The 20,108-nt window shown below is 35.7% G+C and overlaps 1 protein-coding gene and 1 long non-coding RNA gene across 5 annotated transcripts; one reads left to right on the forward strand and one right to left on the reverse strand.

The window, feature by feature from the left end:
- Positions 1-20: 20 nt before the first annotated feature.
- LOC123720786 (brahma-associated protein of 60 kDa) lies at positions 21-6,808 on the reverse strand. Of its 2 annotated transcripts, none has more exons than XM_045677549.1 (5): positions 6,790-6,808; positions 3,584-3,759; positions 2,183-2,400; positions 1,662-1,894; positions 21-1,090 (listed from the first exon to the last, which is right to left on the reverse strand). In XM_045677549.1, the coding sequence occupies exons 2-5, from the start codon at positions 3,719-3,721 to the stop codon at positions 111-113; spliced, it is 1,569 nt and encodes a 522-aa protein (XP_045533505.1). In that variant the 5' UTR covers positions 3,722-3,759; positions 6,790-6,808; the 3' UTR covers positions 21-110. The 2 variants fall into 2 exon arrangements, with proteins under 2 accessions (XP_045533505.1, XP_045533504.1); XM_045677548.1 differs by lacking the exon at positions 6,790-6,808 and adding an exon at positions 3,835-3,991.
- A 284-nt stretch (positions 6,809-7,092) lies between these two features.
- Positions 7,093-16,830, forward strand: LOC123720792. Of its 3 annotated transcripts, none has more exons than XR_006756088.1 (3): positions 7,093-7,342; positions 12,764-12,946; positions 16,707-16,830. It is a non-coding gene; the product is annotated as an uncharacterized LOC123720792 (long non-coding RNA). The 3 variants fall into 3 exon arrangements; XR_006756089.1 differs by having other exon boundaries at positions 7,095-7,342; positions 12,783-12,946; XR_006756087.1 differs by lacking the exon at positions 7,093-7,342 and having other exon boundaries at positions 12,142-12,946.
- The last annotated feature ends 3,278 nt before the right edge of the window (positions 16,831-20,108 follow it).

Below are 20,108 nucleotides of genomic sequence, written 5' to 3' on the forward strand. Positions count from 1 at the left end.
TCAAGTAAAATTCTATACCGAACAGGGTAAGTAATCGATACTTATAAAATGTTTATTTTTTTAATACAAAGTTTCGACATTTATATGATTTATAAGATAAGTCGCGTCACTCAGAGGCGGGTGAGATGGGCCGGGTGCATGGGATGCACAGGGTGCAAGGCGGCATCTAGGTCCTTGCGACGTGCTGCGAGGCGATGATGCAAGTAGCGCGCGGCCCCTTCGCCGCTCCAAGGCTGCGCGTAGAACGCGGCCCTTCTCTCCTCTTCAGGGTTGCCCCCGCCACCGCCGCTCAGCGTCTTCAGATCTCGCGCCTGACTCAACAGCCACTTCTGCGTGAACTGCTGAGGGTCCTTGCCGAAACTGAGGAAGAACTCGCGGTTGGTCTTGAGCTGGTTGATCGTGTCGACCGTCTCGTGGATCTTGGCGTCGAGCCCCTGGATCTCGTGCTGGTTGGCGGTGGAGAGCAGGAAGGCGTTCATCTGCGCCTTGAGCGTGTCGTCGACCTCGACGTCGATGTCGTAGCAGGCGGTCTGCTTGGCGTCGTGCGGCGGCTCCACCGAGATGAGGTGGTTGATGACGATAGGGTCGGGCGCGTGAAGGAGGGGAGCCAGGCGTGCCGGGATCTCGGCCAGTTTGAGGCGCGGGCAGCCGAAGATCTGCTCAAGATACTTGTCGCAGAGCACGTACTCGCGCTCACGCGGGTCCTGCAAGCGGTGCGTGTGCACGTACTGCCACAAGGCGTTAACGATGACGGGCCTCGCCTGCGTGTGCACGCCCAGTAGTCGTGCCAGCCGCCCGTCCAGCTTGAACTGCAGCGGCTGGTAGTCTAGCAGCAGCAAAATAGTGCAGCGCACGTTCTTGTAGCCGGGCCGTTTCACCTGGAAGCCGTCCGTCTCCTGGGTGCTGAGCGTACGGTGCCACTCTACCAAGTGATTGTCGGGCCCGTACAGCTCTTTGTCCAGCTCGATAACGAGCGACTTAAAAAAGGATGAGAACTTGCGCTTCACTTTGTTAGGATCACCTTTAGAGTCGTCGAGCAGTCGGCCTTCCACGCGGAGCTCCCACGAGGCCACCGCGTTCTCGCCCTGACCTGCAACACGTTACACGCATTAGCTTAATTTCTTTGAGGTTCTTTTTTTAATTTTAGGGTTATATATTACATTTTACGAAATAATATAATTATCACATATTTTATATCTATACTCATAAAGAAATAGAGATTATAGGTTTGTTTTTAATACCGTTTTGTAAATTCTTTTACATTTATATTAACCGGGAAAATGAACCGACTTTTTCGTGGTTGTGGCAAAGACGGAAAATAAACGGTCGAACACGTCGGAAATAGCGTGCATATATGATTGAGTTCTGAATTAATATTGTAGAGCTTTATAATGCCCATAAAAAATACTCCGTCCTTTGTTTGTTTGTATGTTCGCGATAAACTCAAAAAACCCTAAAATATTATGTCATTAATTTTTCAATGCGAGTAGCGAGTCATATAGTACAAGGAGTATTTTTATTACAATACATGATATATATATTTTACATCTTTCAGTTTCAGTTTTGTTGCATTTTGCAACAGAAACGTTCGTGTAAATAATCAAAGATCCATACGTAGACATATAAGAACATGTTAGCGAGTGTTTGTTTGTGCAATTTACCTGGATAGAATGTATTCGAAATGAAAATACGCAGCTTGCGTTTTTGTTTCATGGGGCGTTTGAGAGCCTCCTGAATGTCAAGGCGCTTGCGCATAATAGTTGCATCCAACTTGCGCTCAAAAGTCAGCAGATCCATGTAGGCTTGAGACTCTGGTACTAGGTCGCGCACTTTTTGCGGCAGTATCTTGTCCGCCAATCGTTTTTTGCGTTTACCTCCGGCTCCGTAACCGTCACTGTTGAGCAAAGGAGAAATTGTATGTAGGGAGTTTGTATGTTTTAATATGACAAATATAATATTTAATATATTGATTCAGCGAAATATTATAACTGAAATAAACTTCTCTAAGTAGAAGTATCGACAAGATCCGTAACATTTGCTTCTATAGATACCGTAAATATTCGATTCTGGCACACATTGAAATTTGTCATAAAAGGACTTCAAACTTTTCACGTGTTCAGTTCAGCCACGAATCTGCAGTCAAAAATGGAAATCACGATCGGTCGCTATGCCAGGAGCTCACCCTGCATAATGCTGTGGACGTTGCTGCGGCGGCAAGGGCGGGCGGGCATCGGGCGGTCGCTTGGTAGGGGCGGGCGGAGCGGCGGGTCGCGGAGGAGCGCCACCGTACGGTGCAGGAGGTGGGGCAGCTGCAGCTCCTGCCCCGGCGTACGCTACTCTGACGTTACCGCCGCCTACCGGGCCTGCTCCTGCTGGCGGTGGAGTAAAACCGCTTCGCTGCTGCAATTACAGACATTGTTTAGGGGTAGTGTGCTTTGTATTTCGGACTGTTTGGTGGTTCACATATGATTATTAACCTAAAATATGCAATTAAAACCCCTTGTATGCATAGACAGACTCTACTTTCTGTATGTAATGTATGTAAGCAAATATTGTGCTCATAAGGTATAGGAAATCATGTGAATATTGATGTGTTTAAACCTAAATAATTACCAGTGAAACGGTAGCAGAAATGAAAAACATTAGGTAGATACAAAACATGACTTCTTAGAAAAATGGTTTGAATACCAGTTAAAATTCCCTAGTGTTAGGTAGTTTCATATAAATTATGTTTGTAAACAGTTAGAACCCATTACAAAATAGATTAAAGAGATGTTTTCAAGATATGTACACTGGACATTTATCATCAATTCATATTACCATTATTATGTTTTACAAAGGCTAATACAGAAGTAAAGCTAGCAATTCCCATCATTCCAGATGAAATAATAACCTTTGGTGATAAAACCTCTATAAATAATGAATGAAATTTACATAAGAAATAATTCATAATATGCACTTACGTAGCATGTTAATTTTGTGGTAAGTTATATATATACATATTTATAATTAAATTTATAATAATGTCTATACAGACATTATTATAACTAAACTTAACAATAGTATGTTAATAACATTGGATTTTACATACAGGGGTCATACTTTGAACAAAGTCTTGACGTGGACCCTTACATTTGTAGTTGAGATTTTTTGTGCTAAATTGTATTCCAATATACTATATAATGTCATTCTTAGTTCTAAGACTTAGCTTTAAACTATACCCTTAATTCTAATAAGCTAGCAACCCAGATTCAAGCTAACTAGCAATGTCAGACCCAGTAGCGGTTGCAAATATAAGGAAAATCAAACAGACAAAAGTCTTTCTGAAACTTCTTTAAAAAGATGATACAGTTGTGATGTATAGGTCACTATACTTTGCGAGTCAAAATAGCCCACCAATCTGTTATTACATACAATAAGCACCAATCATCATCATGTAAATCAGACTAGTGTGACTTTAACCATCACTTAACAAGTTATAAGATTCAAGTAGTTTTAGATTCTTGAGATGTGTGGTTTTGGCAAATTTATGTCTTACGTACTCATGAAACAAGGTATTAATCACTCCTGTAACCGTACTTACTGGGAAGTTAGGTTGCGTATATGGTCTGGGAGGCATAGCGGAAGGAGGCTGTGGCTGAGCAGGTCCTGGGTAACGTTGCTGAGGCATGGGGCTCGATGGCGCCGCGCTTGGCCCCCCAGCTGGAAACCTTTGTGCCATTTTGCTTAACAAGACCTTTGATCATTTACAGCATTCTTCTGTTCAAGATAATACTAAGTATGTATAGATGTCGAACAAAATTTAGCAAATATCTTTACACTAGCTTGCCTCACTTTAATTCCTTATACTATGAGCATTAGTTTCATGTAAACTTTTTTCGTTTTAATTGGTCAATTGACAATTTTATGTAATTATTAAAATATTGCAAGTATTGTACACAACACTAAACGCTTCGGTACGGAGCACCACAGAACAACAGAAATCATATTAAGACAGACTACAATACTAAAATGCACAGACTACAGAAGTAACAGTTAATCAACTGGCACAGATTTTATAATTATATATTTATACAAGATTGTACAGTATAACTTAATTAATCATATATACCACAGAATGAAAGTTCTAGTGCTATGCCCGATTATATTTTTACTATTTATTTTACCGTCAAATAGAATATCTTAAATTTTGAATAATATGCTTTAACAATTAGTGTAATCTTATATAGATTAGAATAAATTAAAAGATTAGGTTCTTAACTAATATAAAAAATATATAGATGTCTTAATCTGACCTACCTCACGCCTGTGGCGTTTTTTTAATGTAATAGGATGCAAACGGGTAGGAGGCTCACCTGATGTTAAGTGATACCACACAGTCACATTGCCAGAAGGCTCGCAAGTGCGTTGCATGCCTTTCAAGAATTGGTACGCTCTTTTTTTGAAGGAACCTGAGACGAATTGGTTCGGAAATAGTTCAGTGGGCAGCTGGTTCCACATAGTGGTGGTGCGTGGCAAAAACTGCCTTAGAAAACGCTCAGTTGTGGAACGACGGACGTCGAGGTGATACGGATGGTATTTTGAATTCTGCCTCGACGTCCGATGATGAAACTCAGCTGCGGGTATTAGACCGAACAACTCTTCTGAACACTCCCCATGGTAAATGTGGTAGAAGATACAGAGAGACCCAACATCTCTACGCAACGTCAAGGGATCAAGCCGCACGGAAAGTGATTGGTCGTCGACGATTTGAATCGCTCTTCGTTGAATACGGTCAAGTGGAAGGAGCTGGTACTGGGGAGGTCCAGGAGGTCAGAGATGAGAACAGTATTCCATGTGTGAAGCGTCACTATTTCTTTATATATTTGACAGGCTTTAATGGGCTTTAAGCAAGTCACGATTACCAGAAATTACTTTTTAAATTAGGTCCTTTATTCTCTGAATGTTTGTAGTTAGTTAGCCAGTTAGTTGGTTTTCCGTTATTTATAATATAACCTACTTAATAAACCGTAACCGTAAACCGTATTCAATGCTATATCTATTCACACCTTCTTATATCTGGTATATAAGTAAAATTGGAAACACTAACTTTAAAATAAATGTATAATTTACTTTCTTATTACATAATAAGCTTACTGCATAATAAAAGTAATAGCAGCAAAAGGTTTATTTATTATCAAAAAAGTATTCATCACTTCAGTTTTTCATACAAATCAACCTTAAGGTAAGTCTTTATTTTTTGGCTTAGTTGATTGGTGATTATTGATCATCACGCAAATTGACGTGGCGCACAATCTTGGGACACCAACATTCTACTATTTTTATCAATTGTCACAAAAAAAATGTCATTTCGAAAAAAAAAATCATTTCGCGCCATTCGTGTTAACAGTTTTGTCGTACTGAATTTCGTGTGAGAAATTTACTTTATATTTTATACGAGGTGCGGAAATAACATAAATGATTTTACCAAAATCCTCAAGCCAAGATTGCTACATTATTTGATACTAAATTCATTCAAAAATACTTAGAAATGACATTCGATACGAAATCGTAGGTAAGTAAATAAACTCCTTTTTAATTAATGTACATACATTTTATAATCAATTTCTACATTAATATTCCAACATATAATAAGTATATACCAATGAGACGATCGCGCCCTAGTTAAACATTTAAACGAACATAACAGAACATGTCGGATAACCATACTTCGTAAATATAAACTGACAGGAAAAAATGATGGAAGAATGTGAAATCCTAGATCCTGTAAGCTTACCATGTATATTTATTAACGATTTGAATAATTGAGTAAGTTACAATTGTATGTAGTAAGGAACCCAAATGTCTTAATCTCAAGACAAAACCAAAATTCGGTACAGTTTTTTAATAATATCCGTGGCGCTGCATGCTATCGTAAATTTAGAATTATGTCGTGAAAAGTCAATTTTAAATCGAAATCGGCATTGAAGTTACTTGGTAGACATGCCGCTGCCTTAACGCGAGTATCACACATAAAAGAACTTAGTCGAATTATAAATGCGTTACACTCACGCGGGTTAAATTAACATATGCTGTAAACTCATAGTTATGTAATTTTAAATTAAAAGTAAATTATTTTGAAGGAGTAGTAATATCTTTAATCCGGTAGTGTATTTTTAAAATTTTACTTTGGTGAAAATTTAGTAATTACGTGGTTATGTGACATTATCTTTAGTGATGTAAGTACATTAAAAAATGAGTTATTTGCGGATACTAAGATACTAGGATACTTTTAGTCCATATGCAAATGTAAGTAATATAAAGCAATTAAGTATACTTGTTTGAATCGGTTCGATTAAAAGTTCTTTGACAAATTCATTAAAACTTATTTTCCCGTACTTAGACGTAGGCACCGTAAGTGCCGTCATGAAATACCTTCTGGCTTACCGTTCTATCTTGATTTTATAAGGCAAATTCGCAAGCATTTCAGTAGGCAATATGTAATTACTAATTAGCTTATCTTATTATTATGTCTATTTCAATAAATGTAATTCCTACTTTTACGATAAAAGTCGTAAAATATAAGAATTAGCACTAAGTACTTCAGTAGAAGTCTAGTTATAATAATATAATATAATTTGTAAATAGGTAACTTAAAAATAAATAGGTAATTTTTTTTATCTAAGTACGTATAGCTTCGACAACAGCTGCGTTTATTGAAAACATGTTGGTTTGTTCCATTTTGACATTGTCTTAGAGTTTGTCTGCATTGCAAGATTTTTTCAAAAATAAATATACAAAATACTTTACCAATTAGATTAGTTGTTATCGTCATACATGTTCCAGTCATTTTGACCTGATCCACTGTATCCGTTTACTTTCAAGCAAATGTAAGTGAAATACCGTAAAATTTAACGCAATTCTTGTGCCCTTTTTAAAATAATAATTGATGAAGGCAGTTCATCGCTTCATGAGCGATGTCAGCGGCCGAAGGCTGAGGTAGCCGAGGGTGCTGCGGCAGGCGGGGCGTGGGGCGGGGCAGGGCGCCGCCTCCGACCGAGCGCGCCCGCCACCTCGTGCTCGCCGCTCAGTCGCTGCCGCGTCGCCGTGTTGTGTGCACGTAGTTGTCATTTTATTTCGCGTCTTCTCGATACTGCCAGAAGCCAACGGAGGCGCGGTTCGCATCTTACCGGGCAGCATTAGAGTCCGTTATTTTCTAATACTGTCAGGTAAAGATGTCGTCCGCCCTCCAATTTCAACGATGTCTTCTCAGCGATAGTCAAGTGGAACCGGTTAGAGTCCAACGGTCGTTTGACCGCGTGGTGCCTGATTCTGCTGCTGGTCCGAGCTGCTGCGGCTGCAGGTAGGCCCGGCGCCGCGGGCTTCTAGCTCCGGCGCCCGCGTGTCTTGCCACGTCCTACATACACTACCAACGCCAACGTGCTGTCATGCGACCGCATAGTGACGATTTTTACACATGCATTAATGTTTTAAATGTATCTGCACCATGTAAAGAGATATATTAGAGCCAAGGAGTTGACGTTTAAAATTTTGCATGATTTCGTAATTCGTAATTCGATGAAGAAGAACGAACACTGCACCACAGATTAATTGTTCATGTTGTGGAGGACAAAACTCAATTTCTAGTTAATTTGTTCATTTATAATTAATTATGATAGTACCGATGAGTTAAGTTTATTAAATTATAAGCGTGTTGGATCGTCATAAATACGTTAATAATTAATCATGTTGATGGTATCGTGCGTGTCGTGTGGCGCGGGCTTGCGGGGCGCGGGGAACGGTGAGGGCGAAGGCCCCGCGCTGCTCACTCAACTAATTAAAATACTTTGCACTGAGCAATCGGAAAGCAATAATAATAAGAGACGGTATGGAATAATTAACACGGGCCCTTCGCGTCATGAAAACATTAGGAAAATCAAACTTAGTCTCATCAAACTAAAATCGTATTCTATTTTTAAATTTCGAGTTAATTAAAATTAATTCCTGTAATAACTATATATGAAGTCCCATTATTGCGTTTGTGCGTCTATTAAGGCCAAAGTTCAAATAGGTGGCGTGTCCTTTTTGGTATTCTGTAGGTACCATCAACTATATTTTTCTGGCTCGTCATTTATTTGGATTCGCTTCCCGTGGAGGTGTTCTGTCGATGGGTTCTTGAAACGATGTTTAATTCAAGATGACCCCTAATTATAGCATTCGAGAAGCATTACATTATTCATCAGTATGTGGAAAGTTTTGACTTCGAATACGAAAATGTGGGTCAAGGCCTGAAACTCAGTGGTTTTTGTAGTGGAGCTGATTTCAGATCATTTAAATTCAACCTTGTGTTGCTTTAATTGCTTATTATATCCGCCGTGGCTCGCAGGCTGGTGCAAGGCGAATAAATAATAAGACGGCAGATAAGGTGCTATCGGTAGGTGTCGAGGGTCAAGTTATCGGAGTTCAGGCGGCGAGGGCCACGCCGCGGCCGCGTGGGCCCGCGAGATTGGTGAAAGCTGTACCCCATTAATTGTTCAGGTGGATTCCGCTTTCAAATCGAATTCTTATTGAGGCGGGAGTGTCGCCACGGCGACCGGTTCTTAATTTCCTATAGGTGCGCGGGACACGCGGTATGCATCTATTTCGGGAGTCGTTGACCGCGGGTTTGGCACTGCGGCCGGTTTTATTCTGTCGAGCATCGTTCCGGGAGCATCGCGGGCCCGTCTCGGCCACGCGGGAATTTCAGGCGATGACGTCACTATGCGTCCCCACACCGGGGGCATAAATGATCGATACAGCAATATCATAACTTTTTATAAGGGCCGCTAGGCCTAAGTCCTGCAACCGCTGTCCCAGTAGCAGGGCTGCGCTATTTATACCGGCGCCAGCAACCGCGCTCCGCGTCTAGTATAATGTTGTCAATGTCCCTGCAAATTCTTGACAAAACTCCAACACTCCACGCTAGTGTTTAATGATCCATAATCAGAATATCTAGATAAAAAAATAATTTCTTACATGACAATATGAAAGTCCGTTCCAAAATCATAACAAAAAAAAAATAACACGAAAGTCATTATAAAACGATGCGAATCAGTCCAATGTGAAACAAGTCTAACCAGTAGCTGCCGGCACCGAGCAGAAATAATTCGCTGAAAATATATGGTTCAAAACTTTTACATAAGTTAGTTAACTGTAAATCGTTAATTCAATTAAATATAAAGAGCGTGGCCATAGAAAAAGCTTTGTAAAAGTAAAGAGCGTTGTTTTATGAGCTTAACGTTGTATTTTGGATCTAATGACGAAATTATACGATTTATATGCTTTTTAAACAAAATACCTATTCTTTTTTCTCACTTAAAAATAACTTAATTATTATGCCTGCTTGAATGTTTCGGTATTAAAATATTTTTTTTAAACGCATGAAATACTTTTCTTTAAAAGTTGCTCCTCATATAATATTTATGTTCGTAATAATTATAAGATACTATACATTTTTAAATTAGTTACTTGTATGTTGTATGCATACATAAACAATCCTATCAAATAAAAATTATATTTGTTATTCAAGAATTTCTTCATTACGTGTCAGAAACTTGTTTTCAAAGTTGCAAAGTAAGTACATATTTTTGTCTCAGATAAAAAAACTTTATATTTTATTTATATGGTTATTAGGTAATATTTGTATGAGATTTTAAAGACGTTTAAAAATAATTAATTTAATAACAGTGCAGTTGTTCACAAACACGTAGTTCCACCGTTCCTTCTTATCTTGTGCTCTAGAAACTCGTTTTCAACAATATGTGATAATGACACTATTTAATTGAAATTTGAAATCGCGATTCATAAATTTATCAAAATTAAATGTGATTTCAATTTGAAGAAAATGTCTTATTCATAACGCTTTAAGTAATATGATTAACCTTACGAACTAATTTAAAAAATCCAAGTTAGTCGTAACTTGTAAACCTGTGTATAGTAAATTGTAGGAGTAGTAGTAGAGATACAAATACTGTTTTGTAATAATTGCATTAGAGGAAATAGGTGTAGTTCGTCACGACAACGCACTACTGTGTCCGCCGATAGCTCGTTATCACGTCCCTGTGTGTCACGTTCATGTTATGCTTATAGTATATTTGGTATGTACACATAAATAAAGTCTAAGTTCGAGCGTGAAACATCGTTACACGTCGATTAACGTTCTTGCAATTAATCCCGATCTACTCGATTTCATATTCTGTACTTAAAATCGTAATGCTACCGGTTCTGATACGTAACTACCGACGACTACTGACTGCGCTGTCTGCCTCAAGATTACGTGCTTTATAACGAATGTTACATATCGTGTGTGTAAGAATGCTTTATAATCGCCAGTGAGTAATGGCACAAAGAATGAGCAAATCAAAGACTCATATTATTATTAGTTTAACGTTAAAGGCACCGTTGAATAAAATGGATACAGATATCGTTATGATGTGGTTATCAACTGCGAGCACAGCATAGTGCGTGTGAAGCGGCGACCCGTCCGACCTGTCCCCAATCACCAACGGCTTCGATACATGTATTTACATTTTTAAGCCGCCTCACCTTACTTGACCGCTTGCTGCCTCACGTTATAACTTATCTACAGCTATAATATGATGCCTGAACCAGAAATCGGCGCTAAGACTGGAGACAATGCGTTGTAGTCCTATTTTGTCTTTTCATACGATTGATCAACCAGTTAAAATTTACAAGTAAATAATATTACTAACACTAATGTAAGAGGATTATCATCTTTACTTTTTAAACTGATAGTAATAAGCCTGCATGACATTTGAGATACTAAAGCGTTTTAATAAATGCTAGAATTGAAAAATGCGGGTAGTTATAGAAAAAAGTAAGCCGATAAACATTTTAGGGAATTTGTGAAAAAGAGTGTTTTATTTTATCAACTTTTATAAATCCAAATTACATTTGATATTAATTATTTAGGCTAATCAGAGATTACTTCACGCATTGATAAAACAGTAAGGTACGAAAATATAAGTATTACATAGATAATATGTGATGAAAGAAATACGAGTTCCTTAAGCCAGTTCCTCACATAAATTAAGGAAAACTATGTAATAATTTTGAGTTTTTATGTTTTATTGTATTTATAGTGCTTGAAAGTTATAGAGGCTTTTAATGTAGAATGATTGCTAAAGCTTTTAACTTTTAAGTATGTAGGTAATAACGGTGTATCACAGACGAGGCTCCGAACGGTCATGTCAGCCTACGCGGTACACATAGCGAGAGTCGCATATCTTGTATGCAAATGTTCATTTTATTACAATTTATAAAATAAAAATAACTCCCACCGGAGCCCGGTCATTGACCCGCGCCGCTGTTCAACTGTCGTCTGCTAGGGACTGCTATGTCTAAACCCATATATCCTCATATTATTACCAACATAAGCATTTTCCGTGTAACAACACGCTATAGAATCGATTTACATCGAAGTTATAGGACTTTTTTTGATATACATGTAATACGTTAAATGTAGACTCTCTACGATAGATTGAAATTATCATTCTCATTCTCGTAAGCATACGTGTTTTCTAATCAGTTCTATAGCAATTTTATTAATATCCATATCAGAATTACGTTTTTATTTATATATTAAGTGAAACATGTACACAATTTTCCCCCCTTATCTACACTAATTTAGGGCTTCGAATGTCGACCATAAAATCGTAGAAATTTATAGTAAATAACTATTTAATTAGTTTACCTTGAACAGGATTTGTAAACCGAGAAAGCCTCAAATGTCTCATAGCCTCATAAAATAAATGTATAGTATTGAGCGCCTTCAAAAGACATCAACGACCACGCACTTCGCACACTAAAGCCTTCATATCATGCTTTAAAATATTAAACATTTTATAACTTTCCATTTTTGGATGGTATTTACATACAAATTTAACTTAATTTAATGAAATTGCCTAAACTATGAATTTAGGCCTAATAACACTTAACTCTGAAAATGGCTGAACATTGTAACAATAAATTCTAGCATTGACAACAATATTTATACCTTGAATTACTGTGAGAATATTTTGAATAAGTGTTTGTAATCTACTACACGGGGTCATTTTATTTATTTATACCAACTTCCACATACATTACACATTTACATTTCGTTAAAACAAACAAAGAAGTGTGATTTTTGGGTGTTAATTAAAGTGGTAAAATGAGGAGTGGACAGTAAAACTCGTCATTATCAAATTATTGCATGAACTTATGCGTGAGCTGAGTCAAATATTTAACAAATTATGGGCATAATAACGATTATATTTAGGTATTATTTTACTAATTTTATTAATTCCAACTAACATAAACAACGTGCTGATGATGATGAGTCCAGCAGGGATTCTCAGTAAGAGATGTGCTGTAGGCACGCAATCATTTTGTTATTAGCATTTCTAACAAAGTAAATTAATAACAAGGTAGCAGACAAAATACTAATAGTAATACTGTTCGTGCAAAATTCGATTCATATGTGTGCCAATTATTGTATGTGTATAATAATTGTTGATAGTCATAGATTTATTAAGAATGAGCTAACACAAAATATGTCCAAGTTTAGCCAAGTTCTGGACTTAACTTTTAAAGTATTCATTAACTTAACAGACATCAATCCTTAATTCGAAATTTTAGGTGCTTTTGGATATTATCTCATTACTGGTTTTTTGAACATCAATGTAAGTGGCATGTGCATGTAAGTTCACGAGTTTTGAGCTTAGCAACAATTTCATATTTATAGCTGTTTCTACGACGGTTAGGGATGTTTCAAGTTAGCGTGTAGAGCTGCGTGCACTGGTCTACGCAAGGTGCGGCGCTGCGCAGACGCCGGCGGTAAATGTCACGGAGAGGTCGCTGTACTGCGCACCTGTCTGTCTGCTGTTCCAGGCTTGCTATCTGCTAGTCAATACCTATGTGCTATAAGGTCCGTATTATTTTATATACCAAATCCACACATGAGTAAAAATACAATCGAAGACAGATCTGGTTGTTAATGATTATTAATAAAACATACATGCATATTATAATGCTCTTGGATCCATGTCTTTATTACAAATACGACTATGAATAACATGCAGGAAATAAAGATTATCATTTCTTTAAATGTTTAACATTCAGATCAGATTGGTGAATGTACGAAAATTTATATTAGTTATTAAGATATAAATTCTTTGGTCAGCAATTCAGTAGTGAGGTGGTGCGAATAGTGTGGCAGCTATCGCACGGTAGTCGTATATCACGATAATAGATTTTGGTCAAAGACCGAGAGCCGTTGATAAAAATAAATACTAAAATATGTATGGCACACTTACATATCTTTATTATCTCATAATCACATGTACACATGTATATACGTGATAAATGAGTTGCAATTATTAACAAAATTAAATTACGTTATGCAGTGTTAAACCATTAATATTGTTTTAAAATAATACAGCCAAAGTATTTCTTAGTGTTTCTTCTCTGACAATATTAAAAAAATTATATTTAAATTTCAATTTGTATTTAAGCACATAGTACTTGTTTAAACTTGAGGCAATTTAAACGCTGAATTAAAACGCTGTAAGAACGTGTTATTTAAAAATCTTCTCATAATCTCTTAAAATATTGATAGCACTAGTAATTGATGCAATAATGTGAAATAGATTGTTCAGTATATCAAGATAAAGCGTTGCTACTAACCACGTTTAGATGTTGCTTTCTCAATCTAGAACTATCATCATTTATATTGTGTAGATCATACAAAATATTTTACGTTCTGATAAATACGTAATAGGAGACAAGGTTTTTACGGCACCAAGATAGGCTACACTGCGATACTATAATTTAGAGCTGAGTGGTTAGCTAAATTTACGGCCCTGACAGATTTATCTCGTGAAGATGAAGATTTGAGACGCTATCCTTGTTTTCATTAGCTTCTGTATTACGATAAAATATCCCCGGGCGATAACTTGTTGCCTACCGTTCGTAGCCAATATCCGGTCGCCATTACCCTCTTTCCCCTCACCACACTGGCCAGGGCTCTGTCCAGCGCACAGATAAACAGATAACGACAAGATCTTATCGCAAACATATTCTACAGATATCCCTTAACACTTTATATTACTTATTATTTAGTTCCTGAAGTATCGTTAACACTAGTTATTTCCATAACGTCTTCATGGCATACGAATACACGGACGCACGAACGCACGCACACACTCGCCCCATGACCACATAATACGGAATCATAAATAATTAATAAGTACAGTTTTGACCTTTTCCAATTTAATTCCATCGCTTTAACGTTTAACTTGTAAATATGCAGAGTTGTACAATTTGAATTTTAAATACTTATTCGATTATATTTCGAAATTTGTAATCACATGTTTGTAGGGCAGAGTGCGTGGTGTGGGAGTATCTACGGACATAATTTAGGAATTGGTAATACTAATAAGAGGTAGGTTTTAGAAAAGTGGGTACATTTTTTTCTGTATATGTAGTGTCTGCCGTAGAGGTTATTTTCCATGTTCCAATGGATCCTTCGTAATCTTCTAAACGACTATGTTATGTCAACATGAATGGGTAAGAAACTAACTCAGTTAGCTTGGCGTGACTTAGCTTCAAATTTCTCATATCATAGAATGCAGGTAAACGTCTAATCATAACGACGATTCGTTTGTTTAAACATGATTATTCAAATAACTACAAATTAACGTCAAAATGCCAATACATAGTTTATTTACAGACTTAATTTAAATAAGTATGTTCTACCTAATTCTATTATTCATTTACGCAAGTTTATTATTACTGGATTATGAACTATTAACAATTTAAGTTAATGTTACTTTAAAATGCCAATTTTGTTTTCGAATCCATCAATTTGGCTGTTTTTAGTACAAATAATAAAGTAACTGCAATACAGTTAAATTTAATTTTCAATTTAAATAGTTATTATTTTATAAGTCCTCATATTATCATACCTCACACAGCATAAGACTGACAATACAGTGCTATGGACACAAAAAAAACATATATTGTAATTATCTATCGTTCATACATTGTTGCATTCTAAGTATTAAGTGATTCAACGGATTGGATTGTCCTGTACGATTACAGCAGCTATTTTAGTCCTTAGTTTGAAAAATATCGCATGGGGAGGTGAGTGACCTGACTGCTCGAATTTTCGGATCACATACCGCTTAAGGCATGTTCCAACTGGCTAATTAATAAATTAGCTTTTTTACGTTTTACGAATAATCTTGGCAGCCGTTTACTAGGAAACTATTCCAAGAACATCTAGATACGTTTGTTAGTAATCTTATGAAAAAGCATTAAAAAATATTTCTTTCAAATGAAAATAGCACATTATTCTGTGATAATAACATAGGGTGGCTACCTATTCTACGCAGACGTGACGCTCGTCTCCTTCAACTTCTATCCTCAATTGTTTTCAATCCCAAAAATTCATCTTATCTTTAAAATCATTCCAAATTCTCAGGTCCTTATAACTATATGTTTCGCTCCTCCAATAGATGCTTATTGGAAATTTCAACTTACAGCTCATCCTTCTTAGACAATTCATTTAGGATCTCCGCCATTCAGTTGTGGAATAGGCTGGCAGACTCCATACGATTGGCGAACTCCCACTAACATCTCTTAACCATATCCTATTCTGATGAATAGTGACTTTTGTAATTCTTGTATTTCCTTCCTTCCTGTGGTTTGCCATTCGTGAATCCGTGAGATTAGCTTATTAGCACTTTAGTTATTTTTTTAATTTTGTATTATTTCCATATTTTTTTTATAAGATTTGGTTATGCCCTTAAGTTACCCATCACATTTCTTTTCTCTGGATAAGATCGCTTGTTAGAGATAAGGCCGCCCGTTGCATGCCTTATAGTTTTTATGTTAATTGTTTTCTATTACAAATGTAACGAAGTGTAAATAAATAAATAAATATTTTTTGTTCATTATATTTATATACATATACTTACAGTAGTAAAAATATTATTCACTAACAAGTATTTTAGTATTACAAATATGTGTCGCCATTAAATGAATAATTGAAGACTGGTAAATTATTGGACAGTTAAAGCCAGAGCAAAGAATTCAACGGCAGTTATGTAATTATAGTTGTTATATACGGTGTAGTTATAAATAAATATTAACCGTGACTAGCAGTTTGTTTTCCACAGTAATTATACTATTTCAATTATTGGGCTTCAGCGGCGCCACTTGTGTAGACGAGGGGCAAAACCATTGGACTCGGTATACTTATTAAACATTTAACGAAACGTTAATTCCTGTTTATGCACCAAAACGGTTTATTCTACACAAACAATACATTATTTAACTTATTACACTACAATATATAAACATAAGGTCATGCATTAAATTAAAAAAAAAAACTTAAAAGTTTATGTCTTTGTAATATGTAAACCCAAAAAGAACTGCCACTGTTTAATTTATATGTAATTATTATGTACAGCTTATTAGCTTAGCTTAGGTTAAGGTTCTATGGATAACAATGTCATTATTTCTACAATCAAGTTATTATGAAACAAAATACTATAGTAAAATATCCATATGATGATGTATGAATTTATGTACTCATATATTACTGAGAAATGTTTTACGGGTCGAAATTTTATTGATAGCATGATATTCAATTATTTTTCAATTAAAAATATGATTGTTTCCAGGTCATTGCAGTCGTGAAATGGCCTGGACTGGCCATCTACTTGAAAACTTCATGAAACCTTTTTTTTCATATTTTTAACATATTGGAATTTATAATAAAATGGTAATAAAATGTCTTCAATCTTATTCTTTCTTTAATTTCTTCTTCATTGTAAAGCTACCTCTGCGCACGAAGCATACAATTTTAATCAAATAAAACTTCACGAGTTCACATCACAATAAAATAAATATAACTAAAATTTTATAAATCAGTAAAAAATTGTTTAATCAGCTGCAAATTTGTACGTTTATAACTAAATCTGCAGAATTTCATAACTGTTATATATAAATTATTTTTCACATAGATCTCCTTATATAAAGTGTAGATTCATCATATATTCATGTAGATTTCAATGGTGTTCCAAGTTCAATGGACAAATACATGTAGTATTATATAAGAATAGGTAACAGAGCAGGTTATCAGTGTATGAACGACTATTACGTTGAACAACACTAGGAACTTTATATTTAATTAAGACGGCTGACGTCCGCCAAACGTCTTACGAAATTAACTCATTAATTGTTATTTAAGTAACGTAAGCTATTCGTTTCAAGTGTTTAAACTTAATCTAAAACATTAACATAGCCGACATTTAGTATTATATATTAATCGGAATTTGTAAAAAAAAAATTGATTTTTTTTGCTAGCTATGCTAATGTTCAGCTACATTTCTACCACATTCCCAGTTGACATAAAATGTGAATATTACGTAGATTTAGCTATAGGATTTGCGTTGCTGAAAAAAAATTATATTTGCATGTGTTTTATTTGTTTAATTTACAAATTGTAGGCCAAAATTTTTCTCTTTTTGGCCTTTTGTCACCCGTAACCACCGGTACCACTTTGGGATTGAATGATCTAAAGCTAATGAGTGAAATGAGTTGAAAATTATTATTCTTGGGATGGACATTCCTTTTATTATTCGCTACTACCAAACTGACGACCCTTCACCGAAATTAAGCCATCAGAGCTAGTTAGTTATATTTCCACTCTTAAACCACTGATTTTGATGGCCTTGAGATAAGTGCAGTCTTAAATAAGCTTGTAACACTTATTTATAATAAAAACAATTTATGTACATTGAATTTATCTTCATCAAACATGTATATTCGAATGAGATTTATAATTATAATTATTTATAAGTTATACTGGTCTAAGATTCGGTTAGTCGGACTAAATTTACAGTATTTTACTTTGATCCAAATTCTAAATCATTTATCATGCGTTCATTTAGTTCATATGAAGTTCCCACGTACATTACTGTATGAACGAGATTCCTGGATTTTCTTATAAAAATGCGAAGAGTGTTATTAGTGTGAGTGGTTTATCTTGCGACTGGCCATCTATTGCTATGCATCTGATATGTGCTTTCAATAATAAATTATCTAGACTGATTTCGTCATAAAGCGGAGTAAAACTCGGAGAGTTCGATTTAGGAACTAAAATTTTTCAGTATCAACTCACCTACGTGTCAAATGTAATTGCATTAAAACATGATTAATAAAATACGCAGTACAGTACATAGAAATTTGCAATACTAGTAATATTTCAATAGTTAATGGGTAAAAAAAAGGTTTCACAAAAAAGTCTCTTCATAATTTTATCTTCTAATAATAAAACGAACAGGATGAAAATTATACGCAAGCACTAAAAGCTTTATGTACCTGACAACGTTGATTTTTAAAATATGCCGTTTCCTCACTGGTCAATCTTAATTATAGTATAATTTTAATCTAGATGTTTCCATTGCTTGTGAGGTTTGAACGCATAGTCGCATTTCAAGGTCGAAGCTACTACTAGGCCAACAGTGCTTTAAAGATGTGTTATTACGTCAATATAATAAGTTAATGAGATAAGTGGGAAGAGATATTATAATAATAGCACGGCTAGGCGCCATAATGGACACTTACCTTTTATTATGTTTTTTAATGAAACGAACAGGAAATATATCAACTTAGTCAGGCTGATGAAAAAATAAAACAGTCAATTAAATAATGAACTTTTAGATTTTAAAATTCTATTTGTGTTTTTTTCACTTATTTCATGTTAATATTCAAAACTAATAGTAACATTAGGGTGAAAGACCGCATGAGTACATATTAATGTTACATTACATCTTTGAATTCGATGATTCTGTGTAAATTTGAATGATATGAAGGGATTTGCACCTGAAATGAAATAACTAGTTAGGTGTGTTGAATTGTGCTCAATAGTGTTATAGATTATTTTTTACTGATGCTTCAACTCTGGTCTGAACTGTTTTGAAAGCGAGTAGAAACATATAGATATTAGAAAGATTACCACTGATACGGGTTGATTCATTTAACCACTAAGACCATAAACCACAGATAATCATGCAGATTGATTCTAAAACAAAACTTGTTGGCGACATGGCTCTGAGAAACAAATGTAATATTATACACACTAAGCCTCTGTATAAAACAGTATTGGCCTAGTGGCTTCAGCGTGCCACTCTCATCCCTAAGATCGTAGGTTCGATCCCCGGCTGTGCACCAATGGACATTCTATCTATGTGCGCATTTAACATTTGCTCAAACGATGAAGGAAAACATCTTGAGGAACCTGGTTTGCCTTAGACTCCAAAAGTCGAAGGCCTGTGTCATACAGGTGGCTGATCAACTCCTTGCCCATTAGATTGACATATGATCATAAAACAAATACAGAAATCTGCGGCCCAGACCTAAAAAGGTTGTTGCGCCACTGATTTATTTTTGCGTCTGTATAGAGTATCGGCTAACACACCTCTAATTTGACATCCTTAGTTCGTTCGTGTCCTCAATAAACTTAAAACAGACATACAAAACATTGAACGCCTCAAAAACAGATACATGTCCAGGTAACGGGATTTGTGACCAATGAAATAAGCTAACATTGAGAGAATTTAATCGATTTCTATTATTTCTGTATGTCGTTAACGTCCAGAGTCCACTTAGACTTGTTATGCAAATATTTATACCTAATTATTAATATTTAGTTATGTAACTCTCACAATCTTGTTGTTAGCTGAACCGACGACCTTCTCCCGAAGACTTATCTTAAAAATAAATATTCCGAATGATAATATTTTCCATAATCTTTCCATGCAATGTAAAGCTGTTGAGTTTTGTTTTTGAATGCACTAATCTCCGGAATTGCTGGATCAAGTTTAAAAATCTATTTGAAGGCTGTTTACCACGCTACAACCGAATGGAGTATTTAAATAAACAACTACCAGCATATATTTTTCAACAACACAAATATGCGTTAGTGATCAAGACGAGAGGCCTTTGAATGTAAGCTGTTAGCGTAAATTAAAATATAAATTAATGATTTATTCATGAGGTGAGGCGAGCCACGCTAGGTT

This window comes from Pieris brassicae, chromosome 2 (assembly GCF_905147105.1).
Source record: "Pieris brassicae chromosome 2, ilPieBrab1.1, whole genome shotgun sequence".
NCBI lineage: Eukaryota > Metazoa > Arthropoda > Insecta > Lepidoptera > Pieridae > Pieris > Pieris brassicae.

Bases quoted from the DNA above. Each gene is read 5' to 3' on its own strand.
- LOC123720786 (XM_045677549.1), bottom strand. From the start codon at position 3,721: ATGGCACAAAGGTTTCCAGCTGGGGGGCCAAGCGCGGCGCCATCGAGC. The intron at 2,401-3,583 runs GTAAGTACGGTT...CTGTAATTGCAG, and splicing joins ATACGCAACCTAACTTCCCA to CAGCGAAGCGGTTTTACTCC. The intron at 1,091-1,661 runs GTAAATTGCACA...AACGTGTTGCAG, and splicing joins TTCGAATACATTCTATCCAG to GTCAGGGCGAGAACGCGGTG.